The following is a 25,002-nucleotide window of genomic DNA, read 5'->3' on the forward strand; positions in this document are numbered from 1 at the left end:
CATCAGTTAAAAGAAATGATGATAAATATAAAGGGGTGGTAAATCAGCATGATGTGACGTAGGGTTGAGCGAATCGGGTTCGGATTGCTGTATCCAAACCCGATTCTTTTAAAAACTACGATAAGAATATGGGCTCCGCCTTACTGTATTTTGAAACCGTAATTTATGCGAACAAACAAAGTGACATGTGATACAAGTAAGACCAAGTAAGTCTTGTGATATTTGCTGAAACTTTGGAAAGACGTCTGTGGAGGCCATACATTTTACAGTAGGACGGAGCCCATATTCTTAATAAAGTTTTTAAAATAATTGGGTTCAGATACAGCAATCCGAACCCGATTTCACTCAACCCTAATGTGACATAAAGAGGTTGTCTCACTTCAGCAAGTGGCATTTATCATGTAAAGAAAGTTAATACAAGGCCCTTACTAATGTACTGTTATTATCCATATTACCTCCTTTGCTGGCTTAATTCACTTTTTAATCACATTATACACTGCTTGTTTACAGGAGTTACGACCATCCTTCAATCCTGCAGCTGTGGTCGTGCTTGCACATTATAGAAAAAAATTTTTTTTTTTCTGGTGACTGGGACTGTGCAAGCATAGTCACAGTGTATCTGTGTCGCAGCCGTGGCGGTAACCCCAGGAAACAAGCAGTGTATAACGTGATGGAAAAATTAAGCCAGCAAAGGAGGCGATAAGGACAATCACAATACACTTTCTCTACACAATGAATGCTATTTGCTGAAGTGAGACAGCCCCTTTAAATGGAATCTGTCACCACAATCTTAGACTATAATATAATACATGCATAGTACTACAGATAATGAGTCCAGATCACTATGGTTTAGTGAGCTGAAATACGTTGTTAGGACTGATGGACATGCGCACAGGAGTCCTCTCTATTATGTTAGCACAGCAGTCCACAGTGTCTATTTCTGTGCAGCTTTGAGCGCTGACTGCGGAGGACTTGGGGCATTAAGAAAATAAAAAATAGCAGATAATAGTCCAGAATTGTGGGGACAGATTCCTTTTAATAAAAGATTTACTGAAATAAATGCAATATTTTGTATCATATTTTAGCAACACTACAGACATTTCCTGTACAAAGATCTTAGCTTCTCTGCTTAGTAACATGGTAAACTGCTACTTTGTGAGCAAGCACTGTTACTAACAACATTTCAAAGCCTGCAAGCCCGTTTTCAGATAGTCTGACATTTCACTTACTGAATATCTCTGAAACAAATCTCAGTGAATAAGCTTGTACTCTCAAGAAATAGCCACTGCCATTAGCTACAGTATATATATATATATATATATATATTTAGTGTGATATACGGTATGTTCATGATTTAGTGAACTCTACTTGTGAAATGTTCTAGTTTGTCACTTTGACAAACATTCTATTGGTAGCAATATTTTCCAGTTTGACCCTAAACGTATGCAAATGTAAATCTACATATAAAGAAAGTTATATAAAGTAACATTTGCCTTAAGAAAAATGGATTTACACACCCTTGTTTTCTTCTTCATATCTCTAATTCTCTGTTTTCGCTCTTCCCTTTTTCTTCGTCGCTCTTGCCAATTAGTTAAACGAGGGGGCAGTAACCTGTCACAAATGTCACTCTCGTCAGCTTCTAGTAAGATCGCAATCTCTGGGAACAAGCCATGGTCACCTATGTATTGGACTTCGTCAACTGTATTAGGGAAGCCATCCAATACAAATCCAGTTGCACTGTAAGACAAAAAAAATGGAAAAATTATTTTAAAAGGTTTCCCTGTGAAAAATATTCTACATTTTTCAAACCAGCACCTGGATCTGAATACTTTTGTAATTGCGTGTAATTAAAAATGTAATATAGCCACTGAGATACTCACTGAAATCTATCTGTATAGCGCCACCTGCTGTTTGCTGTTTTTTTTATTTCTCTGTCCTGCTCACTGAGATAGAAGCACATGCTCAGTTCCATCCTTCAACTGCTACCAGATGCAGTAGAAAGGACCCCTGAGAAAGTGCCAACTTTAAATAAATCTAGTAGAGCAAATAAATGGGGAGATCTCTGGATCCATGTAAGGTACAGAGTGTGTTCTAGCTTTGTTAAAAATAAGTTGTTGTGTACTATACGATATCGGATTTCATTTTTTACATTAATCATGGGATAACCCCTTTAAAGGGAACCTGTCACCTAAAAAACGCATATAAAACCGCCAGCAGTACCTTATAGTAGCCCGCAGTCTGTTAATAATCATATGCTTGATCGGTTAGTCTGATGCACCGTAGGTTCGAAAAACGATGTTTTAAGCGCCATCAGTGCTATCTTGCTGGTCAGCTTGAAGTCAAGGAGGCAGCGGCTTCCGTGCTACAAGTCAAGGTAAGCACGCCCCCTAACTGTCCCCTCTCTTGTTGGATTGACAGCCTGCAGCATGGCCAGGATCGCATAAATCTCGCGCATGTGCGGTGCGCTCCTTGGTAAGGTGCGATCTAGTCTACGACACTCAGCCTGCAGCGCGGCTGGGAATGCATAAGTCTCGCGCATGCACAGTGCTCCGTTGGAACCTGGCTAACAGCGACAGCTGTAGACTAGATCGCACCTTACCAAGGAGCGCACCACACAGGCTCAAGATTTATGCGATCCTGGTCTCGCTGCAAGCTGTCAATCCAACAAGAGGGGACGGTTAGGGGGCATGCTTACCTTGACTTGAAGCAAGGAAGCCGCTGTCCCCTTGACTTCAAGCTGACCGGCAAGATAGCGCTGATGGCGCTTAAAACATCGTTTTTTGAACCTACGGAGCATCAGACTAACCGATCAAGCATATGATTATTAACAGACTGGGGGCTACTATAAGGTAATGCTGGCGGTTTTATATGCGTTTTTTAGGTGACAGGTTCCCTTTAATTATAACATGAATGCTACAAAAATATTATAGTGATTATAAAGAATATGCAGTAACATTCTTTAAACCCTGTATCGTTAATATCTTATAGGTATTAGGAGATATTCTCGATTATTACTGGAAAATATATAAAACTCCCAAAGGAAGCCCAAAATAAAATATTAAAGGAACACTTAACCTGGCCTCTTTGCTAGTGTACAGGATTGTTTGCATGTTCCTGAAACAATCAGTCTTGGGGCTTGTTCACATCTGTGTTAGAGGCTCTGTTCAGGTCCTCTGTCACAGCAGGACCTTTTTGTCTGCTAAAAAAACTGAATCTACATAGCAGTTATGTGAACTCATCCTTACTAAGTGTCTTAACAAATGTTACATTTCTCCTGGTTGCTTCCATTTGTGATCAGCAGATATCTAAGACTGCTAACACAAGGAGGCAGATTTACTAATCCTCAAAAAGGTTTTTCAGGATTTCCAGGGGACCCCCATTGATCAGCTGTTTGAGAAGGCACCGGGTGCCGCTGCTTTTTCCCTGCTCACTAAGCACAGCTCCATACATTGTATAGCAGCTGTGCTTGATATCTCATTCGCTTCTATGGGGCTGAGCTGCTCCTAGGCCACGTGACCGATGAACGTTTAAGAAGACACCAGTGCCTTCTCAAACAGCTGATCGGCAGGGATACTGGGTTTCGGACCCTCACTGATCAGTTATAAACTCTCAAAATGCTAACGATGTGCCACATTTATCACAGTGGCTCATGCTGGAAAAAATAGCTATACTACTTATTGAATGACTTTGCAACAGAATTTTGGCCAAAAATTGGGTGCAATTTTTGTGCAAAATGTCACATCATCTCGTCCATTTTGCAAAAGGTCTAAGAGCAATCACTTGAGTAATTATGGCACAACATTGGTTATCATAAATGGCACTTAGAGAACTGGCAAGTTTGTAGGTGCCTGCTAACCCCATGCTAGATTTTTATGAATTTATAATTACTGAAAAGGTTCTTTAGTCCACCATTCAACCACAAGCTGGTCCAGAACTTCAGTTGGTAGAGGCTCATTGTCTGCTAAATATGACTTGACTGCTTCTTCCTCTTCAGTTAACACCACTTCTTCCTGTAAGAAAAAAAAGTTGAAAACTATATTAGCAGCACATTTATTTATTTTTATAAACTCGTTTTATTGAAGTTTAACAACAAGCATGGTTCAACACAGTCTGAAGCAGTGGCAACCCACGCAGGGGAGCAGCTCGCTTCGCAGCACATCGCCAAAGTACACAGTGCATTGGGCAAGTATCCACAGTATTCCACATTTGACATAAAAAAACACCCAAGATCTGCAGGTTAGTGTTCAGACACCCAGCACAGTGGGATCCTCCGACACAGAGTGTAAATGTAAAGATTGCAAGGAGTGAGTAGATGAGCACCACTCCCCCATACTCTCTGAAATTTCCGAGGACACTTTCTATGGATATACACCACTTTTTCCATCGTCATTGCATGATTCATCAAGGTCTTCCATTGGCCTACCGTAGGGAACCTTTCCGCCATCCACCTCAGAGCTACTGCCTTTCTGGCCAGAAAGAGAGCTTCCCCCAAAAATACCCTCTGAAAATGTGTCCACTGTTCCTCCTCCAATACTCCCAGGATACATATTTTAGGGCAGACCCCTATCGGTGCAGGTACCATTGTAGAGAGGATTTCTACTACTTTGCCCCAAAAGACCTGTAAATACCTACATCCCCACATCAAGTGCCAGAAATCAGCACTCTCCTCCTGACATCTATGACACCTGCTGCTAGGCGATCTCCCCATCCTATGCAGCCGAAGAGGGGACAAATAACTCCTATGTAAAATGAACAGTTGTGTCAGCCTATTGTTTACCGATGGGGAAACCTTAGTGGGTACTAACAAAGCCTCCTCCCAGTCTTCAGCGTCAAGAGTTGGAATGTTAGTTTTCCATTTTGCCTCTACCTCCAATGGTTGAAGAATCATGCGTTCACCCAGCAAATATGTATACAATATAGAGATAATGCCCTTAGGTCCCTGTGATCGCAGCACCCCTATCAAAGGATACTTAGAAATACTGTGACTCGTCTGTCTAAACTGAGCGCTCAAGGCATGCCTTAATTGAAGGTACATATAAAATAAGGAGTGGGGAATCTCAAACTTCTCCTGTAGTTGCTGTAAAGTCCGCAATACACCCCCATCATACAACTCAGCCAGTGTCATCACCCCACACCCTTTCCATGTCACCGAACCCTCCAGGTTTATCAAGTGTGGGAACATGGGATTGTTCCAGAGTGGGACTACATCTGGCAAATCCACATACGAGTTGAATTTGGCTGCCTTCCATACTTGGTTAGCCAGTCTGTGAGCAGGGAGTAACCTTCCGGAAACTAAACCTGGAGACTCCAGCACAGGCCAGAGAGTAGACAGACTAAGATGTTCCTTCAGCCAATACTCCGGCCCTGGTAAAGCCCCCTGTTTCACCCATGCCGCTACATACTTCAGCTAGCCAGCCAGGTAGTATAGAAAAAAATCGGGTAGAGCAGCCCCCCCCTTGTCTTAGTTCTCTGTAGCACTTTCAGTGAAAGCTTCCTTCTAGCCTTGCCCCAAACAAAAGCCGTCACCAGTGAGTGCAGTCTGTCAAAAAAGGCCTTAGGTACCGGGGCGCATGCATGCGACAGGAGATACAGACCCTTGGGGAGCAAAATCATTTTAACTAAATTAAGTCTCCCCATTACCGAAATCGGCAATGCCTTCCACGTCTTAAATTTGTCAATAAATAGGGACTCTATCGGGTCTATATTTCTTGCTACGGACGCGCAAGGGTCCCTTGTGATCACAATGCCAAGATACTTAAACTGGTCCACTACTGGTAAATTGTGAATGCACTCTGGCCAGTCGTGATCCCAGAGAGGCATAATAGCTGATTTCGTCCAGTTTATGTGCAAGCCCGAGTATGTGCCAAAACTTCTCTATTACCTCAATAGCACTGGGAAGGGTCTGCTCAGGCTCGGCCATAAACAGGAGGAGATCGTCCGCGTACAGGCCTATCTTCTCCACTCTATCCCCCTTAGAGATTCCTTTAAAAGACTCATCCTGCCTGATACGCAAGGCTAAGTGCTCTATCACCACCGCAAACAAGAGGGGGGAAAGGGGGAAGCCCTGTCTGGTGCCCCTCTGCAAGGTAAATGAGTCCGACTGGGTTCCATTCACTAGTATGTTAGCCTTAGGTCTCTGGTACACAATCTCAACCCACCGCATGAACCCCGGTCCAAACCCAAATTCCTTCAGTATCCGCAAGAGGAAAGGCCACTCCACCGAATCAAAGGCCTTGGCCGTGTCAAGAGACGCCAGGGCCCATTTACAACCCTCCGCTACTCCTACCTGAGCAATGACCTGGGCTCTTCTGATATTGTCAGAGGTGGTTCTCCCCGGCATGAACCCTGCTTGATCCTGGTGTACTATAGACGTGATCACTGTGTTCAAACGGGAGGCCAGTAGCCTAGTCAGAATTTTGTAATCCAAATTTAGCAATTAGATCGGCCTGTAAGAGCCGCACACCGTTGGATCTTTATCCGGCTTTAATATGACAACAATAGTAGCATCATACAGGGTCTCAGGTAGCTGATGGCGCTGGAATGATGCCGAGTACAAGTTAAGGAGTTGGGGGCTAAGAATCTCACTATACCGTGAGTAAACTTCTATCGGGATCCCATCCGGTCCTGGCGCCTTCCCAGCTGGGAGATCACGGATAGCCATCTGAATTTCTTCCAGAGTTATGTCTTTATCTAGCAGGGCTGTATCCGCCGCACTTAGCCTAGGGTGTTCCACCTCTGCAATGTAGTCACTCAGTTCCCCCTCCGTATAGTGAGCTGCAGAGCTATACAGGGATTGATAGAACTGCTTGAATCCATCAAGTATTCCCTCAACGGATTCTACCAATTGTCCCTCCGGATTCAAAATTCGTAGAACCGGGGGAGACGACTGATTGGTCCTAGCAATCTGAGCCAGAAGCCTACCCGCTCTATCTCCCGCTTCAAATGACTGCTGCTTCATGAAGAACAGTCTATGTTCACTTTTCTCCTTAAGATACAGCATATACGACCAACCCCTAGTCATCCACTCCATGCTATTACTCTCTGTGGGATCAGAACAGAAAGAGGCCTCGGCCTCCCTGCATTTAGTATGTAAATCCAATTCCTGGCGAGCCGTATCCCTCTTTACATAGGATATTGAGGACTTTAAACAGCCCCTCAGGTAGGCCTTCAGGGTGTCCCACAGTAATAAACCTTCCGTCTCATCCCCCTGCACATCTAAAAAAAACTCTCAACTGATCAGGAATCCTATCATTTTGAGTCAATAGGGAAAGCCAAAAAGGATGGATTCTCATCTTTCCCCCTCTAGAGGTAGCCCCAGGAATGTTAAAACGTGCCACAACCGCAGCGTGATCTGAGGGGCCCTGCGGCTCATAGGTAATAGCTACCAAATCCGTACATACAGCAGCGTTACCCAGAACGTAGTCAATTCTCGAGAGCGCCCCCCTAGCGGGAGTGAAACAGGAGTATTCCCTCAGCTGCGGGTTCCTTAGTCTCCACAAGTCCACCCATCCCAGTTCTGCAGTAATTCTGAACAGCGTTGTTGTCGAATGGACCCCAGTCCCCCTCCCATCAGGCGGTGGATATCTGTCTAACTCCTCCTGCATGACCATATTGAAGTCTCCCATACAGATCAGCTGGGCCGAGGGATATTGCGCCGCGAACCCCAAAATCACTTGGAGAAGTGGGTTGTATAGGTTGATTATAACATACGGGATGTGATTAATAAAGCCATACACTAGTAAGTATTGACCCTCCGGATCAATAACACACGTGAGGGCTATAGCGTTGCACATGCGAAAATACCGCTATCCTCTTATTCGGAGCCCCCAAGCCTCTCACGTTCCAGGAAATCACTACTAGAGATCCCATAATTCAAGCATAGGGTTATCCCTCCAGTAGTGCAGGATACCAACCGGCGAGTGAGGAGGAACCTTGCTCAGTATAATAACTCGCCTCCTACCCACACTCCCAGTAAGAAAGTGATGTGACCATGCCTTCAGTAACTTAACAAACATATAACCTAACAGGTGAACAACTAACACCTCTAAACATACATCCAGTGTATACCTCATAGTGTTAGTAACGTGGCAATGAATTCGGGGACCAGTACGGGAGGAAAGATACTATGCCCGTACAGGTAGCCGACCATTCCCCATTCAATGCAGATCATGCAGCTGCAGGTGCATCTAAGCCTCAATTAATGCATACATGCATATCCAAACCCCTCATGAATCAATATCAGCAACCTATCTGGATCAATGGTCCCAGTGATCTGGCAGCCAATAATACAGCACATTACATACAGGTGAGGCAGAAGATTGCACCGTAAAACAAGGATAAATTAACTCAGTGACAAGGCGCCCATATCATGCCTTCCAAGGGCCCATCAATACTTGCAACTTAGAACCGGTGTCCCAGGTCAGTGCGGCCTTGGACGCCTAGCGACCCAGTCCTCAGCTTTCTTCGGATCAGTGAAAAATATAGGCCGGTCTCCGTCCACCACACGGACACGCGCCGGGTAAGCCATCGAGTACTGCAAGTTCAGTTCCCTGAGGCGTCTCTTGACCGAGACGAAGGTGGCCCTCTTCTTCTGTAAATCAGCAGAGAAGTCCGGAAAAAGTGACACATTAGCATTGTCGTGTGACATTGCACCCTTGCTCCTCGCTTGACTGAGAATTAAATCTCGATCCTTCCAATTTAGCAATCGGGCATACAGAGGCCTCGGTGGCGCGCCCGGAGGCGGTGGTCTGGCCGGGACTCTGTGCGCCCTTTCCACGGCGTAGGCCGCAGAGAACGCAGCATCGGGAAACTGGGCCTTAAACCATGTCTCCAGGAAGCCGGCAGGGTCTCTCCCCTCCGCCCTTTCTGGCAGCCCCAGGATCCGCACATTGTTGCGTCGGGCCCGATTCTCCAGATCGTCGCACTTCTGCCGCCATAGTCCGACAGCTCTCTCCACCTCCGTCAGTCTCGAGTCCAGCGGTCTGGTGTAGTCCTCCAGCTCCGACACCCGGTCCTCTGTCTGCTTGACTCTCTCCCTCAGCTGTTGCACGTCCTGTCTCAACAGCCCCAGGTCAACGCGCACCTCCTCTATCTTACAGGTAAGGGAGGATTGGCAGGAGGATATCGCTGTAAGGAGCTGCTCGGATACCGCTTTCAGCGTGATCTCAGGTTCCCCAGCATCTTCAGGCTCCATCTGATGTGCGGCCTGCCCACGCGTCACCGCTGCACGTGGAGTAGCGGGAGCCGCGGAGCCATGTTGGTTCTCCTGGCGGGCATATTCTTTAAGCTTATCGGCCGCGGACTGTGCCTTGCTGGGACCCATATCTTGGTGCCTGGGTTTCCTCCTTCTCCTCTGCACTTGCCACTCAGAATTTGACGAATGCAGCTTGGCAGGATTAGTCAGGATAAGGTTCAGGGAACAGAGCCGCTCTCAAGTGCGTGCGCTCATGTCGGCAGTTAGCCACGCCCCCCATTAGCAGCACATTTAAGAATGGATCCAAGATATACAACTTAACCTCCATAGTATAGTATATATATATATATATATATATACACAGTACAGACCAAAAGTTTGGACACACCTTCTCATTCAAAGAGTTTTCTTTATTTTCATGACTATGAAAATTGTAGATTCACACTGAAGGCATCAAAACTATGAATTAACACATGTGGAATTATATACATAACAAAAAAGTGTGAAAAAACTGAAAATATGTCATATTCTATGTTCTTCAAAGTAGCCACCTTTTGCTTTGATTACTGCTTTGCACACTCTTGGCATTCTCTTGATGAGCTTCAAGAGGTAGTCACCTGAAATGGTTTTCACTTCACAGGTGTGCCCTGTCAGGTTTAATAAGTGGGATTTCTTGCCTTATAAATGGGGTTGGGACCATCAGTTGCGTTGTGGAGAAGTCAGGTGGATACACAGCTGATAGTCCTACTGAATAGACTGTTAGAATTTGTATTATGGCAAGAAAAAAGCAGCTAAGTAAAGAAAAACGAGTGCCCATCATTACTTTAAGAAATGAAGGTCAGTCAGTCCGAAAAATTGGGAAAACTTTGAAAGTGTCCCCAAGTGCAGTCACAAAAACCATCAAGCGCTACAAAGAAACTGGCTCACATGCAGACCGCCCCAGGAAAGGAAGACCAAGAGTCACCTCTGCTGCGGAGGATAAGTTCATCCGAGTCACCAGCCTCAGAAATCGCTGGTTAACAGCAGCTCAGATTAGAGACCAGGTCAATGCCACACAGAGTTCTAGCAGCAGACACATCTCTAGAACAACTGTTAAGAGGAGACTGTATGAATCAGGCCATCATGGTAGAATATCTGCTAGGAAACCACTGCTAAGGACAGGCAACAAGCAGAAGAGACTTGTTTGGGCTAAAGAACACAAGGAATGGACATTAGACCAGTGGAAATCTGTTCTTTGGTCTGATGAGTCCAAATTTGAGATCTTTGGTTCCAACCACCGTGTCTTTGTGCGATGCAGAAAAGGTGAACGGATGGACTCTACATGCCTGGTTCCCACCGTGAAGCATGGAGGAGGAGGTGTGATGGTGTGGGGGTGCTTTGCTGGTGACACTGTTGGGGATTTATTCAAAATTGAAGGTATACTGAACCAGCATGGCTACCACAGCATCTTGCAGCGGCATGCTATTCCATCCGGTTTGCGTTTAGTTGGACCATCATTTATTTTTCAACAGGACAATGACCCCAAACACACCTCCAGGCTGTGTAAGGGCTATTTGACCATGAAGGAGAGTGATGGGGTGCTGCGCCAGATGACCTGGCCTCCACAGTCACCGGACCTGAACCCAATCGAGATGGTTTGGGGTGAGCTGGACCGCAGAGTGAAGGCAAAAGGGTCAACAAGTGCTAAGCATCTCTGGGAACTCCTTCAAGACTGTTGGAAGACCATTTCAGGTGACTACCTCTTAAAGCTCATCAAGAGAATGCCTAGAGTGTGCAAAGCAGTAATCAAAGCAAAAGGTGGCTACTTTGAAGAACCTAGAATATGACATATTTTCAGTTGTTTCACACTTTTTTGTTATGTATATAATTCCACATGTGTTAATTCATAGTTTTGATGCCTTCAGTGTGAATCTACAATTTTCATAGTCATGAAAAAAAAAAGAAAACTCTTTGAATGAGAAGGTGTGTCCAAACTTTTGGTCTGTACTGTATATATATATATATGTATATATACACACAATTGTGTTCAAAATAATTAGCAGTGTGTTTAAAAAAGTGAATAAAGCTCACAATCCTAATAGCTTTTATTTCCATACACACAAATGCATTGGGAACACTACACATTCTATTCCAAATCAAAACATGAAGAAAAATATATCAAATTTGTGTTGTTCAAAAAAAATAGCAGTGTTTGTATTCTTCTTTACAAACTCAAACATTCACTATATAAACTGAAAAATGTTTGTAGACTTTGCTTTCCTTTGAATCACTTAACTACCGTATTTTTCGCCCTATAAGATGCACCGGACCATAAGACGCACCTAGGTTTTTGGGGAGGAAAATAAGAAAAAAAATATTTTTAACCAAAAGGTGTGCTTTTGGTGGGTTTGGAACTAATGGTGGTCTGTGGATGACGGACACTGTTATGAGGGGGATCTGTGGATGACGGACACTGTTATGGGGGGATCTGTGGATGACGGACACTGTTATGGGGGGATCTGTGGATGACGGACACTGTTATGGGGGGATCTGTGGATGACGGACACTGTTATGGGGGGATCTGTGGATGACGGACACTGTTATGGGGGGATCTGTGGATGACGGACACTGTTATGGGGGATCTGTGGATGACGGACACTGTTATGGGGGGATCTGTGGATGACGGACACTTATGGGGGGATCTGTGGATGACGGACACTGTTATGGGGGGATCTGTGGATGACGGACACTGTTATGGAGGGATCTGTGGATGACGGACACTTATGGGGAGATCTGTGGATGACGGACACTTATGGGGAGATCTGTGGATGACGGACACTTATGGGGAGATCTGTGGATGACAGGCACTTATGGGGGGATCTGTGGATGACGGGCACTTATGGGGGGATCTGTGGATGACGGACACTGTTATGGGGGGATCTGTGGGTGACGGACACTGTTATGGGGGATCTGTGGGTGACGGACACTGTTATGGGGGGATCTGTGGATGACGGACACTTATGGGGGGATTTGTGGATGACGGGCACTTATGGGGGGATCTGTGGATGACGGGCACTTATGGGGGGATCTGTGGATGACGGACACCTATGGGGGGATCTGTGTTATATATGTGCCATCCACAGACCCCCCACCCCATAACAGTGCCATCCACAGACCCCCCCAGCCCATAACAGTGCCATCCACAGACTCCCACCCCTTAACTGTGCCATCCACAGATTCCGTGTGTGTCCCCCCGCCGCCAGTATACAAATATAAAATGTATTATTCAATTAAAAGTTATTAAACATGCCCCCCTCACTCCTAATAGTACCGTATATCCTAATTGCTTCTGTATAATGCTGGCAGGCGGGCCGGGCGGCCGGCGCGTCACTCAGTGACGTCACTTGCCTGTGCCGCCTACTTCATTCATAAAGTAGGCGGCGCAGGCACGTGACATCAGGGAGTAACGCTGCTGTCCGCCCGGCCTGCCGGCATTATACAGAAGCAATTAGGATATACGGTACTATTAGGAGTGAGGGGGGCATGTTTAATCACTTTTAATTGAATAATACATTTTATATTTGTGTAGCACTGGCGGGGCGGGGCTATAGTACAGTGACTGCACCGCCCCGCCGCGATTGCCGGCCCCCAGCTCCTTCTCCCAGTCCCTCCTCCGCTCACACATCGCAGCCAGCGATGTTAAACATGTCAGCATTCGCCCCATAAGACGCAGGGGCATTTTCCTCCCATTCTTATGGGGCGAAAAATACGGCAATATTTAGATGTATAACCACTGCTTCTGAGAACTGCTGTACATCTGTGTTGCATGGAGTCAACCAACTTCTGGCACCTGTGAACAGGTATTCCAGCCCAGGATGATTGGACTACATTCCACAGTTCTTCTCTATTTCTTGGTTTTCCCTCAGAAACTGCATTTTTTATGTCACCCCACAAGTTTTCTATTGGATTAAGATCCGGGATTGGGCTGACCACTCCATAACGTCAATCTTGTTGGTCTGGAACCAAGATGCAAGATGTTGCACATTTACTGGTGTGTTTGGGGTCGTTGTCTTGTTGGAACACCCATTTAAAGGGCATTTCCTCTTCAGCATAAGGCAGCATGACCTCTTCAAGTATTCTGATGTATTCAAACTGATCCATGATCCATCCTTGGTATGCGATAAATAGGCCCAACACCTTAGTGTGAAAAACATCCCCATATCATGATGCTTGCGCCACCATGCTTCACTGTCTTCACAGTGTACTGTGGCTTGAAATCAGTGTTTGGGTGTCATCTGACAAACTGTCTCCAACCACTAGACCCAAAAAGAACAATCTTACTTTCATCAGTCCACAAAATGTCTCCTTAGGCCAGTCAATGTGCTCTTTGGCAAATTGTAACCTCTTCAGCACATGTCTTTTTTTCAACAGTGGGACTTTGCGGGGGCTTCTTGCAGGCGTCTTCTAATTGTAACAGTACTCACAGGTAACTTTAGACCTTCTTTGATCTTCTGGAGCTGATTTTTCGCTGAGTCCTTGCCATTTTGGCTATTTTTCTATCCATTCGAATTGTAGTATTTTTTTTTTTTTAAACAGATAATTTTTATTCTTTTTTCAGAGGTAAAAATAGAACATGAACATCATTGCACAAACATGTTACAATATGAGATACACATAGTCTCTATTAATGAATGCATATTGTCAAATCAATATCACACATTATGCATATCATCTGACAGCAGTGCAAGATATTAATAATATTTCTATCATTGAAGGATGATGCTTATCATAACCAATTTACTCTCATAACCCTCAACCCCCGTCAACAACCCCCCCCCCCCCCTCCACATTTACACCACACTTTAATTTTTTCTGACATAATTCCCAGGAGCGCTCTATATTATTTTTCAAGTATTGCCCCAGATTCGTCGAGACTACTATTCCCAGATATCTGAATTGTTTAGCAATCTGCAGCTGAGTGGCGAATTATAGTTTTTCGCTTTCTTTCACGTCTTTTAGGTTTTAGTTGCCATTTTAAAGCATTTGCGATGATTTTAGCTTAGCAGCCTATCATTTTCTGCACTTCATTATATGTTTTCCCCTCTCCAATCAACTTTTTAATCAAGGTACACTGTTCTTCTGAACAATGTCTAGAACAACCCATTCAGAATTTCAGAGAGAAATGCATTGTAACCAGCATGTACAACATTTGCTGCCTTCCTTCCTTTAATAAAGGCAATAATTGCCATTAGTTTTTCAAATAATGAATGACCTCACTCATTGAACTCCACACTGCTATTATTTTTAACATGCCCCTTTCAATTAGTGATTCAATTACACAGAATCAGCAGCATGCATGTCATGACTGTTAGGTCTGTTGGGTTTCTACTACTCTACCACACCTGCTAGTAAATTATTTGCCATGTAAAAATATAATTTCTACCAAAAACAGTGATTGATAAGGTTAGTGATTTTGAACACAACTGTATATATATATATATATATATATATATATATATATTTCCTAATAACACATACAGTATCTCACAAAAGTGAGTACACCCCTCACATTTTTGTGAATATTTTATTATATCTTTTCATCGAACAACACTGATGATATGAAAATTTAATACAATGTAAAGTAGTTAGTGTACAACTTATATGACAGTGTAAATTTCATGTCCCCTTAAAATAACTCAACACACAGCGATTAATGTCTAAACTGGTAAGTGAGTACACCCCTAAGTGAAAATGGCCAAATTGTGCCCAATTGGCCATTTTCCTCCCCGGTGTCATGTGACTCGTTAGTGTTACAAGGTCTCAGTTGTGAATGGGGAGCAGGTTTGTTAAATTTGATGTTATCGCTCTCACACTCTCTCACACTTGTCACTAGAAGTTCATCAGGCACCTCATGACAACGAACTCTCTGAGGATCTGAAAAAAAGAATTGTTGCTCTACATAAAAATGGCCTAGGCTATAAGAAGATTTCCAAACTTATGAACTGAACTGCAGCACGGTGGCCAAAACCATTCAGCGGTTTAACAAGACAGGTTCCCCTCAGAACAGGCCTCGCCATGGCCGACAAAAGAAATTGAGTACACATGCTCAGTGTCATATCCAGAAGTTGTATGAGTGCTGCCAGCATTGCTGCAGAGGTTAAAGGGGTGGGGGGGTCAGCCTGTCAATGCTCGGACCATATGCCACACACTGCATCAAATTGGTCTGCATGGCTGCCGTCCTAGAAGGAAGCCTCTTCTAAAGATGATCCACAAGTAAGCCAGCAAACATTTTTCTGAAGACAAGCAGACTAAGGACATTGATTACTGGAACCATGTCCTGTGGTCTGATGAGACCAAGAGAAACTTATTTGGTTAAGATGGCGTCAAGCATTTGTGGTGGCAACCAGGTGAGGAGTACAAAGAAAAGTGTGTATTGCCTACCGTCAAGCATGGTGGTGGGAGTGTCATGGTTTGGGGCTGCATGAATGCTGCCGGCTGTGGGAAGCTACAGTTCATTGAGGGAACCATGAATACCAACATATACTGTGACATACTGAATGTGGGGACTCGCTCTGGTAGACAGGATTAGCGGACGCAGTATAGAGGCAACATTCAAGAGTCATATTCAAGCAAAAAGTCAACTTGCGGTGTTGGTGGTAATTCACACCATGAGGCAATTCTGCCTCAAAGAGTCCTTGATCATAGCGGCACCAACCTGTTTTCACACCAAACAGGTAGCAAGCCTTTATCCAGACACAAGGCTCCTAGATCCCAACACAGAGACATCTCTGCTGAGCCCAGCTGCCTATTTAAGGACAGCCAGGTGCTGCCAAAACCCGGACCGGCACTTAAACTCCGGTCCGGTATTTGACCTCACCTGGCTGGAAATCAGCCCATCCGCACATGCTGGGAGGAAAAAACCTGCCTTTCCAGACACAACCCCTCACTGTGTCACATGAAGCAGAGCATGATCCCCTCCTTTTGGAAACTGGCAGCATGATAACGACCCCAAACACACCTCCAAGACTACCACTGCCTTGCTAAAGGAACTGAGGGCAAAGGTGCTGGATGGGCCAACTGTAACAGAGAGGAGCTCATGGCCATCATCACCGCTGATGCTGCTTCTAACACGTGCAGCTTCCACCGCTGGCTCCTCTCTGTTATAGTTAGATATTACAGTTATTATATTATTGTGCCTTTGCTCCTGATGACATGTCCCGTTAAATGGGACACAGAAACTCGTTGAGCAGAATATGGGCTTCACAGTCTGATAATAGCGCTGTTGAAATTGAAGTTAGTGCAGGGAAAGAATTCTGAGGGTCAGCAGAATAGCTGTTTAGGAGCTTCCATTAGTGCTGGACTACTTAGCTTACCCTGAGTGCTTTTCAAACACTCTGGCTAGCTACATCAGGAAATGGTGTTATCCCTTCACCTGGCCATGAGTGACAGTAGCCATACGGTTATATCGCTGGTATAGTGGGACTACATACCCACTCTAGGCGAATAGCGTGTGACTCTGTAGTGAATTTATGGTACACACCACTGGACTAACTCTGTATGTCCAGTGATTGGCGATAGTACCATTTACTTACGGGAACCTGACCAAAGCAGAGAAGCTGCATCCGTGTGCGCATATATAGGTATTGCTAAAATCGATAAGCATACCTCCTGCCCTGACCATGTTTAGTGCTGAATAGACTGAATACTTACCTCTCTTTTTGGTGACTTTAGTAAGGCAACACAAGCTGAGTGATAAAGGTTTATTTTGTTATTTTTAAACGTCCATCTAGGCAGTGAATCTAGTGAACTCCATGCCCAAGAGAGTTCAGGCAGTGCTGGAAAATAATGGTGGCCACACAGAATATTGACAATTTGGCCATTTTCACTCAGTCACTTTTGTTGCCAGCGGTTTAGACACAATGGTTGTGTGTTGTTATTTTGAGGGCACACAAACTTACACTGTTCTACAAGCTGCACACTGACTACTTTACATTGTATCAAAGTGTCATATCTTCAGTGTTGTCACATGAAAAGTTATAATAAAATATTTACAAAAATGTGAGGGGTGTACTCTCTTTCTGAGATACTTTATTTACCTTTGGCTCGGTGCTATTTTCTTTTCTGTTTTCATCTGTGTCTCCATTTTCCAGTCCAAGCAGTATGGCTTCCTCTTCTGAATCATCCTCGACTGTGTCTTCTTCATACTGAGGTCCGATCTTTTTCTCCAGCTTAGACAGCATGATTTCTTGGAGGCGCTCTTTGAACTGAATGTGGAACAAGCCCAGTTTGTCTGCTAACCATCTTGAATGAACTGTCTTGCCAGTACCACTTGCACCAATCAGCAGCACTCTCAAAGGTGGAGCCTGTGTTTAAAAGCCACATATGAAAAAAACAACACACATGATATCACACTCAAAACCTATTTAGCAAATTATTCAACAAATTTACAGGGTGATTCAAGAAGAATGGTGCAGAATTATAGCCTCATAACTGAGAGAACATAACACAAATTTACAAATTTAATAACATGAAAAGACACACTTTCTATCCAAGTTTTATCTATACATAAATGTTCAATGTGAGCTCCATTGGTGACAAGCCGATATCTAGGCAGTAGTCCAGATTTGTCACATAAATCGTACAACCAATAATGGGCCTAGCAAAAAGAACTAACTAACCTACACAGACTACTCCAATAGCCCCAAAAAATAATGAAACATCAACGAGAAAATAATAATAATATATAAATGTTTATTGAAATCCACATCAAATAAATTAAAAAATGGATAGCACAGCAGAAAAACGATAGGGCAAGGTGGAAAATGCCCAATAATACTGCTAATGACCACCACTTGTTTCCATACTCGGTGGTGGTTCTATATCATTAGCAGTAATATTGGGCATCTTCCACCTTGCCCTATTGTTTTTTGCCGTGCTATAAATTTTAATATTTAGGTGATATGGATTCCCCCTTGGAAGAAGCCATGGCGAAACGTGTCATGGGTGTGAGGTCCCACCATCTCGGTCAGTATGACTATGTAATCGCATCTTTTTACTGTTTGGTTTTGGTCACATGACTTTATTGAATGTATATTCTTTTATATGGTGATTTTCGACCTATGACAATGACATATTATTGATTTTATGTGCTTTAGCCATTACGGTATATATTTACCTATTTAAGGACTGCTTGCTAATGATATTACTATTTATGTACTTTATATGAAGTGGGGTTTTTCTTGTTATGTGATTTTTTTTTTTTTTTATGATATATGAAATAACATTTGATAATAACTCATTTTGTGAGACCCATTGGGGACAGCTTGATGTTAATGTCTGTAAAGTGCTGCGGAATATATTAGCGCTATATAAATGCATAAAATAAATACAATGATTTTATCATATGTGTAGGTGTTATATTGAATAATTGCTACTTGGTATAAGTTAAAGCGGACCTTTCATCGGTCCAAACATTGTGAACTAAGTATCATGACATATACAGCGGCGCCCAGGGATCTCACTGCACTTACTATTATCCCTGGGTGCCGCTCCGTTCTCCCGTTATGTCCTCCGGTATGTTCGGGGAGTTGGTTATAGTAGGCGGAGACTTAGGGAACTTGGTTATAGTAGGCGGAGTCTTCCCTTGTTCTGCTGGGCGTCTCCTCCTCCTAGGCTGTAGCGCTGGCCAATCGCAGCGCAAAGCTCACAGCCTGGGAGAAGAAGACGCCCAGCAGAACAAGGGCAGTCTCCTCCTACTATAACCAAGTCCCCTAAGTCTCCTACTATAACCAAGTGACCGAAGATATAGGAGGGCATAGCGGGAGAACAGAGCGGCGCTCAGGGATAATAGTAAGTGCAGTGAGATCCCTGGGCGCCGCTGTATATGTCATGATACTTAGTTCACAATGTTTGGACCGATGAAAGGTCCTCTTTAAAGTTTGTTGCCCATTGTTTGTTGAGTGTTTCATCATTTTCTTGTTGTTTCTTTATATTTTAGGCTATTGGTGTAGTCTGTGCAGGTTAAGTAGTCCAGGTTTGTCCAAATGTGTGTCAGCATATGCTCGGATATGGACTCCACTTTTTCAGTGATACGTAGTTCCCTCATAATTTATAAATGCATTTCCTTTTCTGGCGTTAATACATTTATAAACACAATGCTCTTACTGATCTTCATATTTAGGAAACCCCTGCACTGCATTTTCTGACACCTATGTATGTGTTGGAAAAGGTGGGCTAGACTTCAGATTTGCACTCTGTCCAACTCTTTTATCTGGGTTTTCTGCCACTTTTCTGTCTTGCCAGGTTGAACCTGCTTGTTCCCTGTTTATACAGATGTAGCCGACATTATCTTGACTGGCTTAAGGCTACTTTCACACTGGCGTTTCTAGGTCCGCTTGTGAGATCCGTTCGGAATGCATCAGTTTGCCTCCGTTCAGCCTCCATTCTGCTCTGGAGGCGGACACCAAAACGCTGCTTGCAGCGTTTTGATGTCCGCCTAATGATGCAGAGCCAAACGGATCCGTCCTGACTTACAATGTAAGTCAATAGGGACGGATCCGTTTTCACTGACACAATATGGTGCAATTGAAAACGAATCCCCCCTCTTGACCTCGGGTATTCTGAAGATTTGGGATAAAATTGCAATACCACTTGGCCTTACCCAACTCCCTAGCCCCCAATCCCTCTTTTTAATAACCCTGATTTCCCTTTGGGCATGAAGAGTAAGTCGTTTCTGGGTTTGGAACTGGCAGGTAATCCTACTTTATCCTCAGTTATGGAGAAGGGATCTTTACGGCCGCTATCCTTCTTTGCGGAGGGTTCATCGCAAGGGGCGTGGTTTCGGTACAATAGCCTTAAAAATTACCTATCCTCTTTAGGCCCCAAGACAGCTCTAGCTAGAGATCTTACCTCTTTTGAATCATTGTGCACTCAAACGTCCCCTCCTACACATTTAGTGTCTCTGACTTACGGGCTACTCCAGGGGAAAGACGACACCATCTCCACTTTACCCTATGTAAGGGCATGGGAAAGAGAACTGGGGAAGACATTTCCTGCTGACCAGTGGGAGAAGGCATTTGAGCTATCTTATAAGTCTTCTATTAGCTGCGGACTCCAGGAAAATAATTTTAAAGTGTTATCTAGGTGGTACAGGACCCCGGCCCTGTTGCATTCCTTCCTTCCCACATGCCCCAATACTTGTTGGAGATGTGGTAGTGAGGAGGGCAATATGTCCCATATTTGGTGGTTTTGCAACAAAATTACACCGTTCTGGGAAGCTATTAATGACCTCTATGATTTGGTTTGTGGCAGTTCTACTAGGTGGACGCCAGAGGGTGCTTTACTCTCCATGTTCCCTAGCTCTGCTTCCACCCTGAGAAAAGGCCTATTGAGATTCTTTGTCCAAGCCGCTCGCCTGGTCATACCTAGATTCTGGAAATCCACATCTGCCCCTCTCCTTAGGGACTGGCTAATAACCTTTGAGAAAATCTATAGAATGGAGGAACTCTAGGCGGAGGACTTGGGTAATTCCACCAAATTCTTAAAAAACTGGACTCCCTGGATTATGTTTAAGGGTTATAGTGAATTTATCAATTGGCTGAACAGAGACAGTGCCAGTCCCTAAGGAGATATTGGCCCCCTCCTTAGATATCCACTATCCTATATCAAGATGTTAATCTCATCTGAACTGGGTATATTTTTATAGACTGGCTCACTCCAGTTGAAATCTATTTTTCTGATTTTTGTTTCTCTATGTCTTTGGTCAGGATTCCTCTTCCCCTTCCCCCCTCATCTGTTTTTCTGTTTATGTCCTCGTCTATGTCATTTGTTTCTTTGTGTGTGTATACATCAGAGCGCTCACTCCTAGGCATCTGCTAATCAGACTATGTTGTGCCACTTAACTGTAAGGAATGATCACTGGATACGCCCTCCTGTGCATCTTATTACTCTTTGTACCTATGACCATCTGATTGTATACATTTACTTGTACGCAGCTACGACTTGTTATCGAGCTGTTTATGTCTCTTGATGTATTGTTCTTTTCTTGGCTCTCTCGAATAAAAGAAATTGAACAACAATTGAAAACGGATCCGTCCCCTATTGACTTTCAGTGTAAGTCAAAACGGATCAGTTTGCTTTTTATTTTTTCCATGGTAATGCAAACGGATCCGTTCTGAACAGATACAAGCGTTTGCATTATTGGTGCAGATCCGTCTGTGCAGATACAAGGCGGATCCGCACCTAACGCAGGTGTGAAAGTAGCCTAAAATGTTAACGCAACAAAATCACATTACAGCAGTACAACAAATCAAGCTAAAGTGATAATCCTGGAACGCCTGGAGTCAAGATAATGCTGGCTAAACTATGGCATGCTGCATGTGAGGAGAGACCATCGCATTGAGAGACTGTTGTCCAAATTATAAGTCAACAGTAGTCAAAAGATGTTGTGAAACTATGACTCCCAACATGCACACTTGCTCATCTGTTCTCAAAATTCCCATAAAAGTGAATGGAGCATGCTGGGCGTTGTAGTTTCAGAACAGCTGAAGTGCAAGAGGTTTCCTGTCCCCTGATCTGGGTTGTTTACCTAATCAGTTGTTTTTGGCAGCTTTGGTATTTCTCATTTGCATTCGATGTCAGTAATTATCCCATGGTGTTAATCCTATAAGTTCACTGTACTGCTGTCCCCCAAAAACGTTACGACAACAAATCCGACAATGTTCCCTTCCCAAGTTTCATTGTAACTCTTGCACAGATATGGGAACATTACTTGTAAGGGTTCTTCATGAGCAACGTAATACTGAGGATTCTCAAGAAATGTCTTCCTTGCTTCAGGACTGGAGCAGTAGTACATCTTCTCTCTGTATATTGCTGCATAATCCACTTGTCCCGGGTGAAGAATGTGCTTATCTTTAAAAGCCACTGGGCAGAAATGTTTAGAGTCTCCATATTGTTTATTTTTTTCATGTGTAACATCCTCATCCTAAAAAATAAAAAAATAAAAATGGCCTTGTTTCATTTTGGCTTTTACAGCAGTACAAAGTGATGACATAGCGACACAAAAGTCAGGAATACAATACTCCTAAGCTACTGTTAGTATGGGTTGTAATATAGCAATACGGCCAAATTAAGGAACAGATAAGATGACATGTTAATAACCTACATTATTACCAATTGTCTAACATATCATTAGCAGAATCATTTGCATTAGCAGGAAAAAGGTATCTGAATACAGCAGACCATCTTCAGGAGGCAATTAAAGGTGTTGGCCAGCCTTTTAAAGTGATTGCCTATCCTCTGGATAGTCCATCACTAGCTAATTGGCAGGGATCTAGCACCCTGCACCCCACCAATCAGCTGTTCTGTATAGATCAGTCACCAGAATTGGATGCTGGAACTACACATTGTAATGGACTATGCTTGTCACTGTAGCACTGCTCCCACTGACTCCAATGGGAGCAGCACTGCCGTGATGAGTGCTGTACACTGCAATGTTAATGGCGCTCTGTAGGTCCAGCACCAACTGAACTATGTAGAACAGCTGATCGGCGGTGATGCAGGGTGCTGGATCCACACTGATCAGGTAGTGATCGTCCATCCCTTAAAAAAGGTTGGACAACCCCTTTAGTCTAACAAAGAGATATTAGGGAATTGCCAATAATGGGAATACTTTACTGAAAGAACCCTCAAACTGTGATTTCTTTTACAAAATGAATAAATCTTAAACTGCTGCTGGACGGGGAACATAACCATATAAATGCAGCATTGGTGTTGCAGCAGAAATCTAGGGTCATTGACTGCACGACAGCTTCCGATCATAGGAGAAAAGGAAGGAATGAGAAAACCCACTGGAGACCTTTAGATAATATCGTATGTGTGCGATACCTTAGTTACATTAGTGCTGCAGGAGTTGTGTGTTTAGTGGCTCAGGGTTCTTGAAATCCTTCCTGGTTTAAGAGGATTAACTGGTGGTTCACAATAGCGTTTACGTACTAACTCACGTGTATCTTTTTACTGCCTAAATAAAGTACGTTAAAATTATCTTTATTAAATTATATATTAAAATTGTCTGCAACGCATTAGGCTTGGTAGGGTGAAATGGGATATCTCAGACTGATGATGCTGATCCCTAAAAATCATCCCTACCACTAGAACTCCAAATTGTAAGGAGTTAATAATATACGGCGTGTTCCTTTATTGCTCTGGGGTATATGGTTGGCTTCCATACATAGGCACCTGATTTATACAGTGGGTGAATGTGACAGGTCTCCAGTGGGAGAGACTCTGCACATCACACAGTGTCAAGTAGCACTACTAGGATAGCCCAAATCCCAATCAATAAAGGTATAGGAACAGGCCGTAGGCTTCTATAGTCAGCAAGTCAATCTGTAGTTGTTATCACAGCATTTGATTGCTCGACGCGTTTCTCTTATCCAACCTGTTGGTTGGTTCATCAGGAGCAAATAGCTGAAGCCTCTGTTATCACCGCATGTCACCCTCTCACACAGGGTGCATTATAGAGCAGCAAGAGGCCTCAGAGATCATCTGACTAGATATTGAACTATATGCAGTTGGTGTGATGCATATAGCCCTATGTCACACATCAAATTCACTGTCACCGTATTGATTTCATTCCCCTTACACTGGGGATAACGGTCACTTAATGAACTAAGTGTTCTAACAGAGAGTGCTGGACGCCACTGATGGCGTGCGTGCAGCAGAGAGCCTTCGGCAATATGGCCGTGACCCGCGCGTAGCACGGGCTTGTTTAAATGGAGGAGACACCTCCCATCTATGAGGCGACATTACCGATACCCAATCCGGAGCAGAGCGCGTCATCCGGCCGCGCATTGTTTATCCCGTCGCGGCCGGATGACGCGCATCCCATCTCGTCATCAGCAAAGGACTGTGGAAGCTGCAGCTCCACCCACCTCTCCGCGTCATCCATAGGGGAGGGGAGAAGCCAATGACTGATGTCTTCTCGCTTCTACTGCATTGTTAAAGCAGAAAGGAGGACATATGGTTGTTCTGTAAAGATTGCTCTGGTTTTATAAGCGCCAGAGGACATCAATAATACAAATATGCATGGCCAGTATTATGAATCTCTTCAATATTATAATTAATTCAGGAGGATGAGCCCACCTCTCCCATATCAAATTACAATAGAATAACAGCATTACTGAAAAGGAAATGTATACACAGTAATACCAGAATAATCCAGTATAGCAGATACAGTATATTAATCGGATAATGAAGGATAACAAAATGGCAAGTATATCACTCCTTAATAAATGTTAAGAGAGTGATATTCGCAACTAGAGATTACTCAATAAAACAGGCAAAGGATATAGTGTCATTGAGGCCGTTGGGTTTCACAGTATTTAGAACAAATGTCCACTGTGCCTCTTTTTTGAGCAACAAAGTGTCGATGTCACCTCCCCTCGGTGGTGGCCGAACGTGTTCTATACCTTGGAATTTAAAACAATCCAGATTGCCGGGATGGCAGGTGGCTACATGTTGTGCTATCGGGGTGTCTCCTGAGTTTTTAATTTTTAGGAGATGCTCACCAACACGCCTCCTAAATTCGCGTTTCGTTTTGCCTGTATATTGAATACCACAGATACAGGTAGCTAGATACACCACTCCAACTGTTCTACAATTGATAAAGGACTTGATAGCATATTCGTGTCCTGTGATGGAGCTCCTGAATTTTGTACTTTTAGAGATAGCTTTACAGGCAACGCAGCTCCCACACTGATAGGTACCCTTAGGCTTGTTGGTTCCCAGCCATGTGACATCTCTGGGACTGGTAAAGGCACTATGAACCAATT

At 43.8% G+C, this 25,002-nt stretch overlaps 1 protein-coding gene across 1 annotated transcript in view; it reads right to left on the minus strand.

Annotated features, from left to right (window-relative positions):
- Positions 1-25,002, minus strand: part of AK9 (adenylate kinase 9) — a 156,820-nt gene that overhangs the window by 23,559 nt on the left and 108,259 nt on the right. The window contains exons 23-26 of the mRNA XM_044290719.1: positions 21,942-22,154; positions 17,269-17,535; positions 3,889-4,010; positions 1,518-1,737 (exon numbers count right to left, since the gene is read on the minus strand). Coding sequence (XP_044146654.1) covers positions 1,518-1,737; positions 3,889-4,010; positions 17,269-17,535; positions 21,942-22,154 — 822 coding nt within the window. The remainder of the gene's footprint in view (positions 1-1,517; positions 1,738-3,888; positions 4,011-17,268; positions 17,536-21,941; positions 22,155-25,002) is intronic.

The sequence above is a fragment of the Bufo gargarizans genome, chromosome 4 (assembly GCF_014858855.1).
Source record: "Bufo gargarizans isolate SCDJY-AF-19 chromosome 4, ASM1485885v1, whole genome shotgun sequence".
NCBI classification, from domain to species: domain Eukaryota; kingdom Metazoa; phylum Chordata; class Amphibia; order Anura; family Bufonidae; genus Bufo; species Bufo gargarizans.